At 39.4% G+C, this 12,853-nt stretch overlaps 1 protein-coding gene across 4 annotated transcripts in view; it reads left to right on the top strand.

Annotated features, from left to right (window-relative positions):
• The window catches only part of SLC4A4 (solute carrier family 4 member 4), a 297,689-nt gene that overhangs the window by 122,526 nt on the left and 162,310 nt on the right, over window positions 1-12,853 (top strand). For all 4 annotated transcript variants that reach the window (XM_081124504.1, XM_081124501.1, XM_081124502.1 and 1 more), the window contains one exon: window positions 7,580-7,740. In XM_081124504.1, the coding sequence (XP_080980630.1) occupies window positions 7,580-7,740 (161 nt within the window). The remainder of the gene's footprint in view (window positions 1-7,579; window positions 7,741-12,853) is intronic.

Consider the following 12,853-nt stretch of genomic DNA (forward strand, 5'->3'; position numbering starts at 1 on the left):
AGACAGAAGTAAATATGTTCATTATTTGCTCTTCGAGGGCCTCTTTTCATGATGTAGCCATTGTCTCTAACACCGTCTGTCAGTTCCAATAGCCTGGATATTTAAAGTCCTCCATGAAGTACACTTCTAGCTCATAAAACATCCTGCAAAAGAAGGCTTTTGAAGCAAACACTTTTTTTTTTTATTAGTATCTCCATTTCATTCTTCCTTTTTCTTCTTTCTAACAGAAAAAGAATGAGAGTCATACTGGTGCAGTCTGAATTAAATGTTGGGGGGATTTGGTCTCGTCTTGGCTCTGCTGCAACTAGCAGTTTAACTTTGGGCAAGTCATGTAGTCATGTAGTCTTCATGAGTCTGGGTTTTCTGTTCCATCAAATGAGGGTCATATATGGTTACATCCTCTGTAGCATCACGCATATTTTATAGCTCTAAAATTCCATCTCTGTGTGTATGCTGGTATAGTTAGCTGTGATTAGAAGACATACTTTGACTCTTATTCTAATCTTAAAATTCTGTTCTAGTACTGATATCTATCAGAATTCAGGTGTAGCATTCTGTTTTTCTTTCAGTCAAGTGAAGACTACACTTTATTTTATATGACCTCTGGTCCCAGAAATGTGGAGAGATCACAGCTCACTATATAGGTAACAAAACGTTGAGAGAGATGAACATCTCTCTTTAAGGCCTTGCCTTTAAGGTTCTTAAAGATTAAGATGGTCTTGAATACTGTACTATCCTTAAAGACTTGATTTCCTTGGAAGCATATGTCATTTTTGTGATGTCATTGGTCCCTGGGAGACTGTACTTCTGGAGAAGTGTGGTGGGAGTGTGCCATGTGTCAGGGGGAGCTGTCCAGGAAGAAACATACTTACACATAGTCTACGCTCTATAACTTCTCCTATTAATTAACTAATCATACATGTGATGTTGTTTTGATTTTGCCTGCCTTATTACACTAATTCATCTGCAGGCAGGGACCACCATGTCTGTCCTTTGCTACTGTAATCCCAGTGCCTTGCTGTGCCTCGTATATAATAGTTGGTCAGTAGTATCTGTTGAGTGCAATTAGTTGAGAACTGATTGCTTTAGAAACAACTGTTCTACATATAGTAGTTTCTTAGAAGTATTACTTGACTGAAGTTGGAGGTCTGTGATTATCCATCTCCGATGGACAGACAGCTGACTGACAAACCCAAGGCACCCAGCACATCATTGAGAAAGCCCAGTGTTTGAGAAGGGACCTGTGTTTGATGTTTCAAACTGAGTCGTCAGTATGCTGACCCCGTCTGCTTTTAGTTCTCTCTCCCGTACTTCTTGCCTTACTTGATTGAAAACAAGTGGTTGGATGACTAATAAGCATCTCAAAATGACATGTCTAGAACTGAGCTTCTGATTTAGTTACTGCAGATAAGCTCCTCCTACAGGGTTCTCACTGCAGTGAACAACTCCATTTTTCTAGTTGCTCAAGCCAGAAACATTGTCGTCTTCCTTGACTCCTGTCTTTCCCTATACCCCTTACTTAATCCTTTGGCAAATCCTGTCTGTTTACCATCAAAGATATTCAGATATTCAGAATCTCACCGTATCTCCTATTCGGTACTTCATAACCTGGTCCAAGTCACCGTTCTCTCTCACCTAGATTACTGCAAAGGCTTCTTAATTAGCCCACCTCCTGCACCCGCCCTTCCCTCAGGAACTGTCCGCCATGACCTCTGTGACCTCGTCTGCTACTTCCGTCCCTCTTGGTCCCTCTGCTCCAGCCTCCCTGGCCAGTCATGCTCCTGGGTCAGGGGTTTTGCATTTGCTGTTCCCTCTGTCTGAAATGCTCTCCGGGCCACATCCCCGTGTTACCTGCCTGGCTCGTTTCCTCCCCTCCTTCAGGTCTTTATTTAAATATGACCTTCTCAGTGACTGCCCATTTTAAAGTGGAAGCCTTCCCCCGACACTCTCTCCCCCATCCTCCATAATTTTTATCCTTAGCGCTTACCAGCATTTAGCATATTACATGTCTTATTTTCTCTTCCTAATAAAATCAAAGCTCCATGAAGGCAGAAATCTTTGGTTGTCTTGTTCACGACACTCCTAGTGCCTACAACTACCTGGCATGCAGTCTGTCATCAAGAAATATGTGTGAATAGAATGAATGGAGAAACAGAACCTTGATTGTTAGTTTACTGCTTCACCTAAATCCCGCTGGGAGGTTTGGAGGTGATTGTGCCTCCAGAGATGATTCATATTTTCAGCAACTTTTAGAGAAAGGGGAAGGGGGAGGGAGAGAGAAAGAGAAACATCAATGCGAGAGGGGAACACTGAGTGGCTGCCTCCTGCACAGTCCCACCTGGAGATCACGCCCGAAACTGGGCATGTGCCCTGACCGGGAATTGAACTGGTGACCCCTCGGTGCCTGGGACAATGCTCAGTCAGCTGAGCCACACTGGCCTGGGCAGATTAGCTGTGATTTTTACTTTTTGCAACGTACTCTGTTTCATAACATGTTTGCAGTAGTTTTTGACTGCCACTTATGGTGTCCGGTTTCCAGACATGATCGGGTTTTTTCTTCCCCCATGAGAAGCTTTCAGACCTACTAGACTAATAAAAGTATAGTGCTTAGAAGGAATTCATTTTAGATATGAGTCTACAGCATGAATATTTTTTCTGGCTAACTTATTAAATTGAGAATTTGTGTTTTTTTGTAAAAACCCCAATTGACAGACTTTTATTCCATAGAGAACCAACCTACCAGAATTCTTCAGCTTAATATACTTCTGTCCACACCCCCTACCCGTTTAAGTACTCTCCCTTTAATGTTCTATACTTTTTAGTTGACTAATGATTCGATATCACCAAGAATATCTTACCTTGAGTGTTGGCATACTGTAGTTTCAGTCCTGCTTCAGGAAGTTCAAGTTAGCTCACGTCTCAAAAAGTAAGGAGGAGGGTTTCAGTAGGAGGAAAAATATCCCCATTTAAGTTTTGGAAACCACAGTAGTCATGTGAAACTATAAACAAGGGAAGCTTTTATTTATATGAAATTGGAAATACAGCCAACTCTACCACCTTCTTTTTTCACATCTCTCCCCTGCTCGTCCCTTTCCTAAAAGCCAGAACTTTGAATTTCCACTGGCTCTTCCACAGAGCTCAAGCTGAAGACTGTGCGGGGAGGGAATGATCAGACCTGAGAAGTGTAAGTGGTCAGTGGAATGCGAAGAGCACTGTGCTTTGAAGAGTGCTCCGAAGTGTTAGGTCATTGGAATACGAAATGGAGCAGTAATTATAATGGAGTATTTGGTATTAGGGAGGAAGCCTGTGTTTTCATTAAGAATTTCTAGGTGGCTAGGTATTAGCGAATGGATTCATGAAGCAAACTGGTAAAGAATAAGTCCTGGTCCAGCTTTGGTGATGGCCCCATCACCAAACTCTATTTTTCTGTCAGTCATGTCTCTGCAAAAAATGGTTATTGCCTTTCACTTTTACTTCAGCGACTGTTCCAATGGTCATTGTTGTAAGTGGTGAACTGTTAGAAGAAAATATGTTAAAGTTCACTCCCAGTGTGACTCAGATTTTACAGCCCAACCTGGGTAAGAAGGGAAGACATCACAAGTTTCAGCAAACTCAGCAAGCCAACCAAGGGAAAGGGTATTGACGTTTCGCTGTGGTGGAACAGCGCGAAGGAACGGCCCCCGTTGGCTCCCCTTTGCCCTGCACGCTGCTGCGCACCTCTGGAGAACCTGATTTCACGGCCTGGCCGTCGGACACCGACGCCGCACTTGTTCTGGGCCTTCGGAGAGGATCTGCGCCCTTCCCAGTCGGCATTGACTTGCCTTTGGAAAATTCCATTTGAGACCCAGTTTATTTTTTTGTGAGACAAAGGCTGAAGGAAAAGGAATTGAATCATTTTGTAATTATATGTAGTCACAACACATATAATTTTATATAAATATGCATATTATAACTTTATGTAACTTATACATATAACTTTTATAGCAGCATACATGTAACTTGCAGTAACTTTCACAGTTGATCTAGAAACTTAAGGGTTCTCCTTAAAAACATCATTTATCCCAGATATACACAAACACTGGATTTTTAAAATGTGTGATGAAGGCAATTACTAGTTAGCAAGAACTTCTATTATCATTTTAATAGTTTTATGAAGTTGGATTATAATCTAGGGCAAAGGTCATGTCTATTTTCCACAGTAAAACTGGCATGTTTTTCAGTTAGAGGTCTTGTCTTTTCTTAATTATATTCAATCATATGATTGGAAAATTGCAAAATTCAGTGATTCCCAGTGAGTTTTCTATTTCTTCACTAAATGAGTTGAAATACTGTTGTTTGGCAGTCGCTCAGACTGTGTCAAACTGCAGTGTGCTTTATCATTGTTCTGCGACCTTGGAATAAATAAACTTCACCTAATAAACTCCTTCCAAGGTTGCAAGAGTTTTGTAATTGCAAGCATTTAAAGAGCCAACTTCTGAAATTAATTTTCCTATAACATGTCCAGTACCAAGCAGAAGAAAGAGTAAGAAACTTATTGCAAATACACAGTTATTCATAGCTATTATGGAGGGTAGATAGTGGCTTTTAGTACGTTTTACAGAGAGAACATCTGTTGTTTTTTACAAATGTAATTACACGGTTCTGAAGCACCTTTACAAATTCATTGGCACTCAGATAGGCTGAACTTTGGCACCTTGGCCTTAGCCTTTTCCTTAATGGGTTCTATTTGAGCTGAGTAGTTTTCAGGTTTTTTTCAAATATGTCCTTGATATGTGAGGACGATAGACATACCATGTGTAGTTTCTAGAATGAAACTCCCTGCACATAGTCTGTTTAAATGGGCAGACTATTACTTTATGCCTGAAAGCATATGTTGGAAGTACCTTGAACAATCAGTTCCTTGAACAATTAGAACAATACATCTGAAAGGAATTTAATAGTCATTATTCCAGACTTTCCCTTGCGCTTTGCCTGTGCTATGATATGATATCATCACAACATTCAGTATTTGCTGAACTCAAAGTGAAATAGATGCTTAACTGAACTATGAGATGATACTTAGCCCCTGGGAATGTGGATTCTAAGGAGCTGGCTAGTTTTGAGACTACATTTCATTCCTTTATTGTTAAATCGTGACTTAAAGAGCTGGTGTCCTCCAGGAGGGTGAGTAATGCTGTTCCATAAATCCAAGCTAGTTAAGATTTATGATTTCTAAATATCTTTTAAAAACTTGTTCAAAGTCATATTGGAGTCCAGTCCTGTTGCCTACAATATACACTATAGAGAGGAATGAAATAAAAGATGAATCACAAAAGAATGCAGTGGTTTTGCCCCTTTACAGTTTTTTTAAATTAAACTTATATTGTTTAAGTAGTTGAGGATGATAGTAGAAAAGAGCCATTGTCACACATTGTACGTAAGTGAGGCTTAGTTTTCTTTTAAGAAATGGTTTTGGCAATATAGATTTATGGCAGCTGATAAAAAGGGGGACTCATTTAGTAAAGATAAGCAGAAGTGAAGGCTGTGTAAAACACTCCCCTTCGCTGAGTTTCTAGCTCGCTCTTGTCATTCATCTTGGGCTTAAATTCTATGACCAAAGATTCTGCCCCTCAACTAATAAGAATACTCTTAGGAATAAAAACAAGGAGTCAGTAGTAGTCTTTATAGATGACATAATTTTACGTAACCCTGTCTTGGTTTCATATACTATGGAATCTTCTATCTTCTAGAGTCTTATCTCGAGCAATAAATTACGACATCAAATGTAAATGTGATTCACATGGCGGTTGCCAACAAACATGGTTAGGGAGTCTGTGAGCCAGCGTGGAAAGATAACATACCTCCAGTTAACCAATGTAATGTGCTGCGTAAAGTGATCACTCTCACAGTAACCCCAATTACCTGTTATTGTTTTGGCAAATTTGTAGCGATGAAGTTGAGTGTGATGTAAAATTGTCATTTCTCTCTCACTTCTATTTCTGTGGTTTTGATACCAGCCAAAGTGAAGAACTAATTTACACACACACACCACACACCACACATGAATATTAAGGGTCTTTGGAATGTTTTGCAACCACTTTGTAGAAATAAACAAGGTCCAGTTCTGAAGGTTTAAAACTTTGGTGGTGGTGTAAACCTGTAAAAATCTGCACTGCCTCCATTTCTGGGGGATGCAGGGGAAACGAGGAGGGCTTAGAATTGAGGATGAAGTTGGGACTCCGGTTGCCGTTGACACCTGGAAGTTTATTGGCTGGGAGTTCATTGGCTGAGCGGGTCCTGGAGGGAGACTCCTTGAAGGTGACTAAGATACTTCTGAATCAGTGTTGGGCTTGATTAAAATTCTAAATCTTCTTTGACAATGTGGCTGATCTCTTGATCTCTTTTCACTCCCGGTGCTGCTAATGTGTGTGTGTGTGTGTCTCCCCCCCCCCCCCCCCCCCCCCCCCCCGGGGCTGGTGAGTGGTCTATAAATAATACCTTATGTAGAGCTTCCTCTAATCCCTGCCCTTTGTTCTCATCTTTAGTGAGCTAGGTGAGCATTCAGCTTTTCTAGGGAAACATTTTTCAATCATTAAACCTTTGGGTGAAGTATGTAGAAAAACAACTTTTTATACCCCTGTTTATCTTTTTCAATATCTTTCAGAAGGTTTGAAGTGAGAGAGAAAAAGCATTTTTCTTTGGGTTATGATGAATAGCAAAATGATAATAATTTCCTGTCTTTTGTTTTGTTTTTTATTTTTAACCAGCGTAAGAACAGACAGTAGGTGTAATATGTGGGACATAAAAACTGTCAAATGTGTTTTGCTCTCATTTCCATTAAACTTTTTTATTGCTATATATTACTAAGCTATCAAAATACCTAGGAGTCTTAGAAAGAAGCTGTGAAGGAGGGTTGCTTGTTCCATTGTTAAGGTTAATAGATCTGTTATAATCAGAAGATGTGTTGTTCATTGAGCTTGTGTATTTTTAAACACATGTAGAGCTAGATTTTAAGGAGGGACCGTGGGCCAACTGAGAAATATATGTTAAAGTAAGACATAGCAACACATGCTCGCCCCCCTTAGACATTAAAGGGGAATTTTATATTCATCTGATCACACACCATGCTTCTCAAATATTTAAGATAAGTATTGGTTTACAACTGATATTTCACCTTGTATAAATTTGCCCTGAGAAGTCACAACAGAATTCTCACAGTGGTGACTATTTTTACCCATTGTAGGCTCTACCTATATGCATAGTTTCGTAATGCATATTTTTTTCCTATTTTCTTTAAAAAATTTAGTTAAATAATCATTCTTAAGGATTCTGTGGTTATTGATAGATATATAACCAGGAATTCTTTGGTTCCTTTTGGTTTGTTTTCTTTCTCTCTAGCATTAGGGAAAGGTACAGATTGGGAGCTCTGTTTGGTGTATTTATAAAAGGAACACAATTAATGATATAAATAAGCTTTTAAGACTCCGGGAAAGGAGACATTTTGGTAGTGGTGATGGGGGTGGAAACGGAGGGGTTGATGTTGCTGTTTCCAAGGTAGATAGAATACTTTTAATTGCTATTCACTATTCTCATGTTCTAGGTGGATTAAGTTTGAAGAAAAAGTGGAACAGGGTGGAGAGAGATGGAGCAAGCCCCATGTGGCAACACTATCCCTTCACAGCTTATTTGAGCTGAGGACCTGTATGGAGAAAGGGTCCATCATGCTTGACAGGGAGGCTACCTCTCTCCCACAGTTGGTGGGTAAGTATATTGCTCTAAGTTCCTATCATTTTTTTTCCAGCTTTTCTACCTATTCATGAGTCTCCATCAATGCAGATGACTTCTAGTGTAAGCACAGTTGAATATTCTAGAACATTTATTCTCTCTTTTTTATTTTATAAAACTAGTAAGGTTTATTGCAGAAAATTTAGAAAATACAGACAAATATTGAGAACAAAATAAAGTCATTCATTGCACCTATATCTGGTCATAGTCATTAACATTTTGGTGTATTTTCACCCAGTTTTGTTTCTCAATCTTCTCTCTTATGCTTTTCATTTTTTATGTTATTTTATAAAAATTAATATTGGGATTATATTGTATGTGTACAGATAAGCATTTATTTCACTTATTAGCATAAGATTAATATTTTGAATGGATTCCCCACCCAATCTTTGGTTATATTGGACTGGATTTCTGGACACTAGATTTCTAGTACTCTTTGACCTTAGGCATTGAACTGAGCTTCTCTGGGCTTCAGTTTTGTCATCTGTAAAATAGGCTTTAAATCCTCTTTAGGAAGGAAAAGAGTCTAGTTCCTGGGTGGGGGCTGATTTTGTAGATAGTGATTTTGTGGAGAAAAGTTGTGTGGGACAAGAAGCCAGCAGAACCTTATGGGTTAGTGACTGAGTGTCATTGTACAACCACCCGCAAGCCAGTGAACCTGATGGCGCAGGGCAGCTTTGGCATCTTTTGCAATTCGTGTTGTGTAGTTACTGTTACCGCATCATGCCGAACACCGTGGGCACACATCACTACATTCCAAACAGACGTACTTGGTTTTATTTTCTAGCAGAAGTAAGGCCTAAGCAGCCATATTACCCTTCAGATCCAGGTGCACTGAAAAACAGCGTGGACATGTTTGTTCATTGAGCACATCCTCAAAAACAGTGCAGGGGCTCTGCTTGTTATTCCTGGGAAAATTCCATAACCAGGTGACCACTGGACCTGTTTAGATGAGTGCACTTTCCCAAGGGGTCTGCAGGGTGCCTGCCTTGGGATATGAGGGAGAGAAGAGGGCGTGGATCGTGGCTCTGCAGAAAGTGACTGGTATAAAATTCCTGTGTAGTTTCAGACTTGCTGCAAAATCTCTTCGACTGTCATCAGACAAAAGGCTTGTCTCTGGCATCGGTGTCTTTATAGACAGTGGGGAGGCTGTAGCATGTATATTTACAGAGAAGATTGGTTGTCAAATGAGGCATATATCTAGCAGATGTATGTGTATTCCATTCTTCAGAGAGCTCGTTGGTTAGATTTGCAAAGAAGCCCCACACTTTTCATGCATCTGAGGTATTTAAGGTGCAGATGGAGAAGGGAGAAAGACTAATGTGAAGATGCTGGGTGGGCAGAATTAATGTTTATGCATTTATTCAGCAGTGGTGTGTAAGCTTCTGCAATGTGCCAGACACTGTCCCGGGCCCTGCAATTAGGTTTGCAAATCTCCCACTTTGTAAACAGGGTATGTTACAAATCCACGTCTACAGAGGCAGCTAGAAGATAATGTAAGAAACACTGCTCAATGTAAAATTGTTCATATTTGACAAGTCAGGCGAGGCTGACATGGACATTTGATAGACAAGGAGAGATCTTGGATTATTGTGCGGAGGGAAGGTGGGGTCCACCTACAAAGACAGAAGCAAATGGAAGGAATGGTTTTCTGAGCCATTTATTTCATTGACTTTTTTTTTTTTTAAACTAAATTGAAACTTTACTTTTATATGAAAATTTATTATGTTGCCTGGGTTTATTTTCCAAAAAGATTTTTATCATTGAAACTCTTGAGTCGATAGCTGAATGATGACTGTGTTACTTATCCAGACAATTCTTCGAACTGGAGATGTTAAGTGTAGCGAGTCTTCCTTCTCTCCTAATGCAGCTTCTCCTGCGTCTCAGCAACAGGAATATAAAATAAACATTAGGGTTCTAAACTGGATAAAAGCATTCCTTTCATGGCAAACCTGTTCTTCACATACAATGAGGGATAGGTCAGCTTTTCTCATAAAGCATCTTATGAACGAACTGGGGCATAGCAATAGGTTATCTCAGTAATACAAGTCCAACTCATACTGCAGTAGAAACAGCAACAGGGAGAACCAAAACATGTCTCCTAAAAGAATAATTTGTATATTGATGATTCCAGGTTTTATAATTGTATACTAATTTCAAACAAACAAACAAGCACCTTACAGAACTGAAAGCATCCTAAGTAACAGGCTGCCAATAAAGAATCATGGTTAGCAGAAGTCAATCCAGTTTTTGAGTGAGAATTGCAATTTCTGTATTCTCAGACTTTGAGAACTTATATGGAACAAAAATGTCTGAAATCAGACAAGTTGAAAAAAATACATCAGAAATTTATAAATGCAGGGTAAAATGGACATGAGATTGTGACTGGGCAAATCTTCATCACGTGGAAGAGCCATCTTAAGGAGCTTCTGGTCTTCAGCCACTAACTGACCTTTTATTTTTTTATTATTATTATTTTAAATATATCTTTATGTATTTCAGAGAGAGGAAAGGAGGTGGAGAGAGAGACAGAAACATCAATGATGAGAGAGTCATTGATCGGCTGCATAGCCCGCAACCCGGGCATGTGCCCTGACCGGGAATCGAACCCCGATCACCTGGATCCTAGGTTGGCGCTCAACCGCTGAGCCACGCCCGGCCGGGCCTAGCTGACCTTTTTGATGAAGTAGAGGGCAGAGTCCCACATTAATTGGAGCCGTGTTAGCCACTGACCGGAGAGGTTCTGTATTTACATTTAAGAAAAGTGCTCCAAGCATTCTTTGTTCTCACTTTAATTTTCCATTACTTTTTATTATCAGCTGTGAACTTTTTCTCTAACCTCCATGCATTTACTTTAAAAATGGTCATTAAATTTTAAAATTAGACACTACTAGGTCACTTTGCGGAATCATCAGTTAGTAGTGTGTTTGTTCTATAGTCCCTGGGGCAAGCAGGCACAAGGCTGGGGTGCATTCGGGAGCTAATAATACAGAGAAACAGTGCAGAGGCAAATAAAGAGGCAGAAAAACAACTCATAAGTGAAAGAAAGAAAGAAAGGAAGGAAGGAAGGAAGGAAGGAAGGAAGGAGGGAAGAAAGAAAGGACCAGGTTTGCGGAATGCAAGGAGAAGAACGTGTTTGAGAGAATGCAACTGGCTGAAAAGAAATACTTAAAAATCCTCTGAGCCAAGAACACGAAGGGGGGAAAGAAAGCCCTTATTTCATTTTAAATGACAGATGATGGCATGGGAAAGAGTATTGTCATTATTTGGTTATCAAAAATCATTATTTTTTAGCAGAGGGTGGAGTGGAGTTGTTTTGTCCTGAATCGATTTGAGAATTATGTGCAGCTGTCTTAAGATGCATCTCCCCTCCACCCGTTTATCTCAACAAATGAGAAGAAAAAGTAATAATAGCAAGTGTGATTATCTCGAACAAGCAGTAGCAAGATTTCTATGTTTTTTGCAGTCCACCTGCCACTCCTCCTTAGTGGCATCTGATGCCGCCATCTGAGAGGCATCCCCTCTGCAGGCGCGAAGGAGCCTGGCCCAGAGCAGAGGGAGACTTGCAGCAGGCGCTTCTCACACGTGCTGAAAAATTCAGCCCAGTTCTGATTCTCCTCAGAACCTCCTCCTGGCTTCCTCATGAAGAACCCCTTCTTAAAGCTAATAGGAAAATTTGCCCTTAAAGTATATAAAGCATAAATAATTTTCACCAGTAACTTTAGTAGCTTTATTATTACTGTCATTATAATTCGACATTTAAAGAATGTCATTCACATCTGAAGCCAAGTACATGGGTATTTTCCTCCCCTCCTAAGTTACAAAAAATTATAAGTCATTTCAGGTATTTTATTATGATGGGAAATAGATTAGGAAAATGTAGCTCTGTTTTTGGAGTTCCCATTTTTATATTTAAAGGAATTCCTGAGCTGTTGCTATGGGCAGATATGTTAGTCGCTTTTTGCTTTTTACACTTTATATATTCTCAAAATGGTAATATATTTATGTTTTATCACAAATCTGTGTTCATTTTTAAATAATCTAGACAACTATAACACACAAAAATCAAAATACCACAAATCTGATCCTGCAGAGCTGTCCTCCCAGCAGTTTTTCTGTACATCTGTTTACAGATATGAAAATTATTTTACAAAATGGGATCATACTGCAACACTTTAATTTTCTTTTTTAAATTTAAAAGCATAATATGAATTTTCTTTTCATGTCATTAAATAGAAGTATAAACATCATTTTAATGGCTGCAAAATACTTAAAAATCTATTATTGGGCATTGAAGTTGCCTTCAAGTTTTTATTATAAAGAAAAGAAGTGAACAGTTTTGTCATGCTTTTGTGAAATTAGTTGTTTCTTTCATATAGATTTCTAATGGCGAAATATTCAAAGGGTTTGAACATATTAAATTAGGGTTTTGTTATGTGGTTGCCAAGTGGAAAGGTTGTACTAGTTACTACAGTCATCATCCGTATGAGGAATTGTCTATCACACACACCCTTCATGCCACTGGGGATTAGCCTTTAAAATATTGCCACTTTGATAGATTAACAAATATCTCATAATAGGTTATATTGTACACATGTTTAAATTATCTGTTAGCCTTGGAGTTAAATGTGTCTTGGGTGTTTGTATTTCCTGTAAGAACATCACCTTTGGCCTTTTTTCTGTTGCATGGCCATCTTTCTGTTGGTTTGCAGAAGCTCTGCATATATCCATTTTTTGTTTTGGTCTAGTGCTTCCCTTTCAAATAAAGGAAAGTATAGTGTGATATGGAAAAAGATCTAAACTATGAGCCAGAACACCTGGTTTCATTGGGGCGAGGGGCTGTTGCCTCTGATTAGGCTGTGTCTGTGAGCAAGCTTCTCTTGTCCTGTCTTTTCTCATCTGTGTAGCAAGAGGTTGAACCGGATGCTCTGTGAGGTTCCTTTGAGCTCTGCTATCATCGAGGGCTGGCACATTCTTTCCCAGTTGGTAATGTCTGTGGGGTTTTGACACTGAAGGCTTAATTTCAGTGTAGCTGTGAAACGTTACTGCCCCCACTTTCCTGAAAGGTTTTGTAGTTTATGCTTAAAGA

The sequence above is a fragment of the Miniopterus schreibersii genome (assembly GCF_964146895.1).
Source record: "Miniopterus schreibersii genome assembly, chromosome: 1".
NCBI lineage: Eukaryota > Metazoa > Chordata > Mammalia > Chiroptera > Miniopteridae > Miniopterus > Miniopterus schreibersii.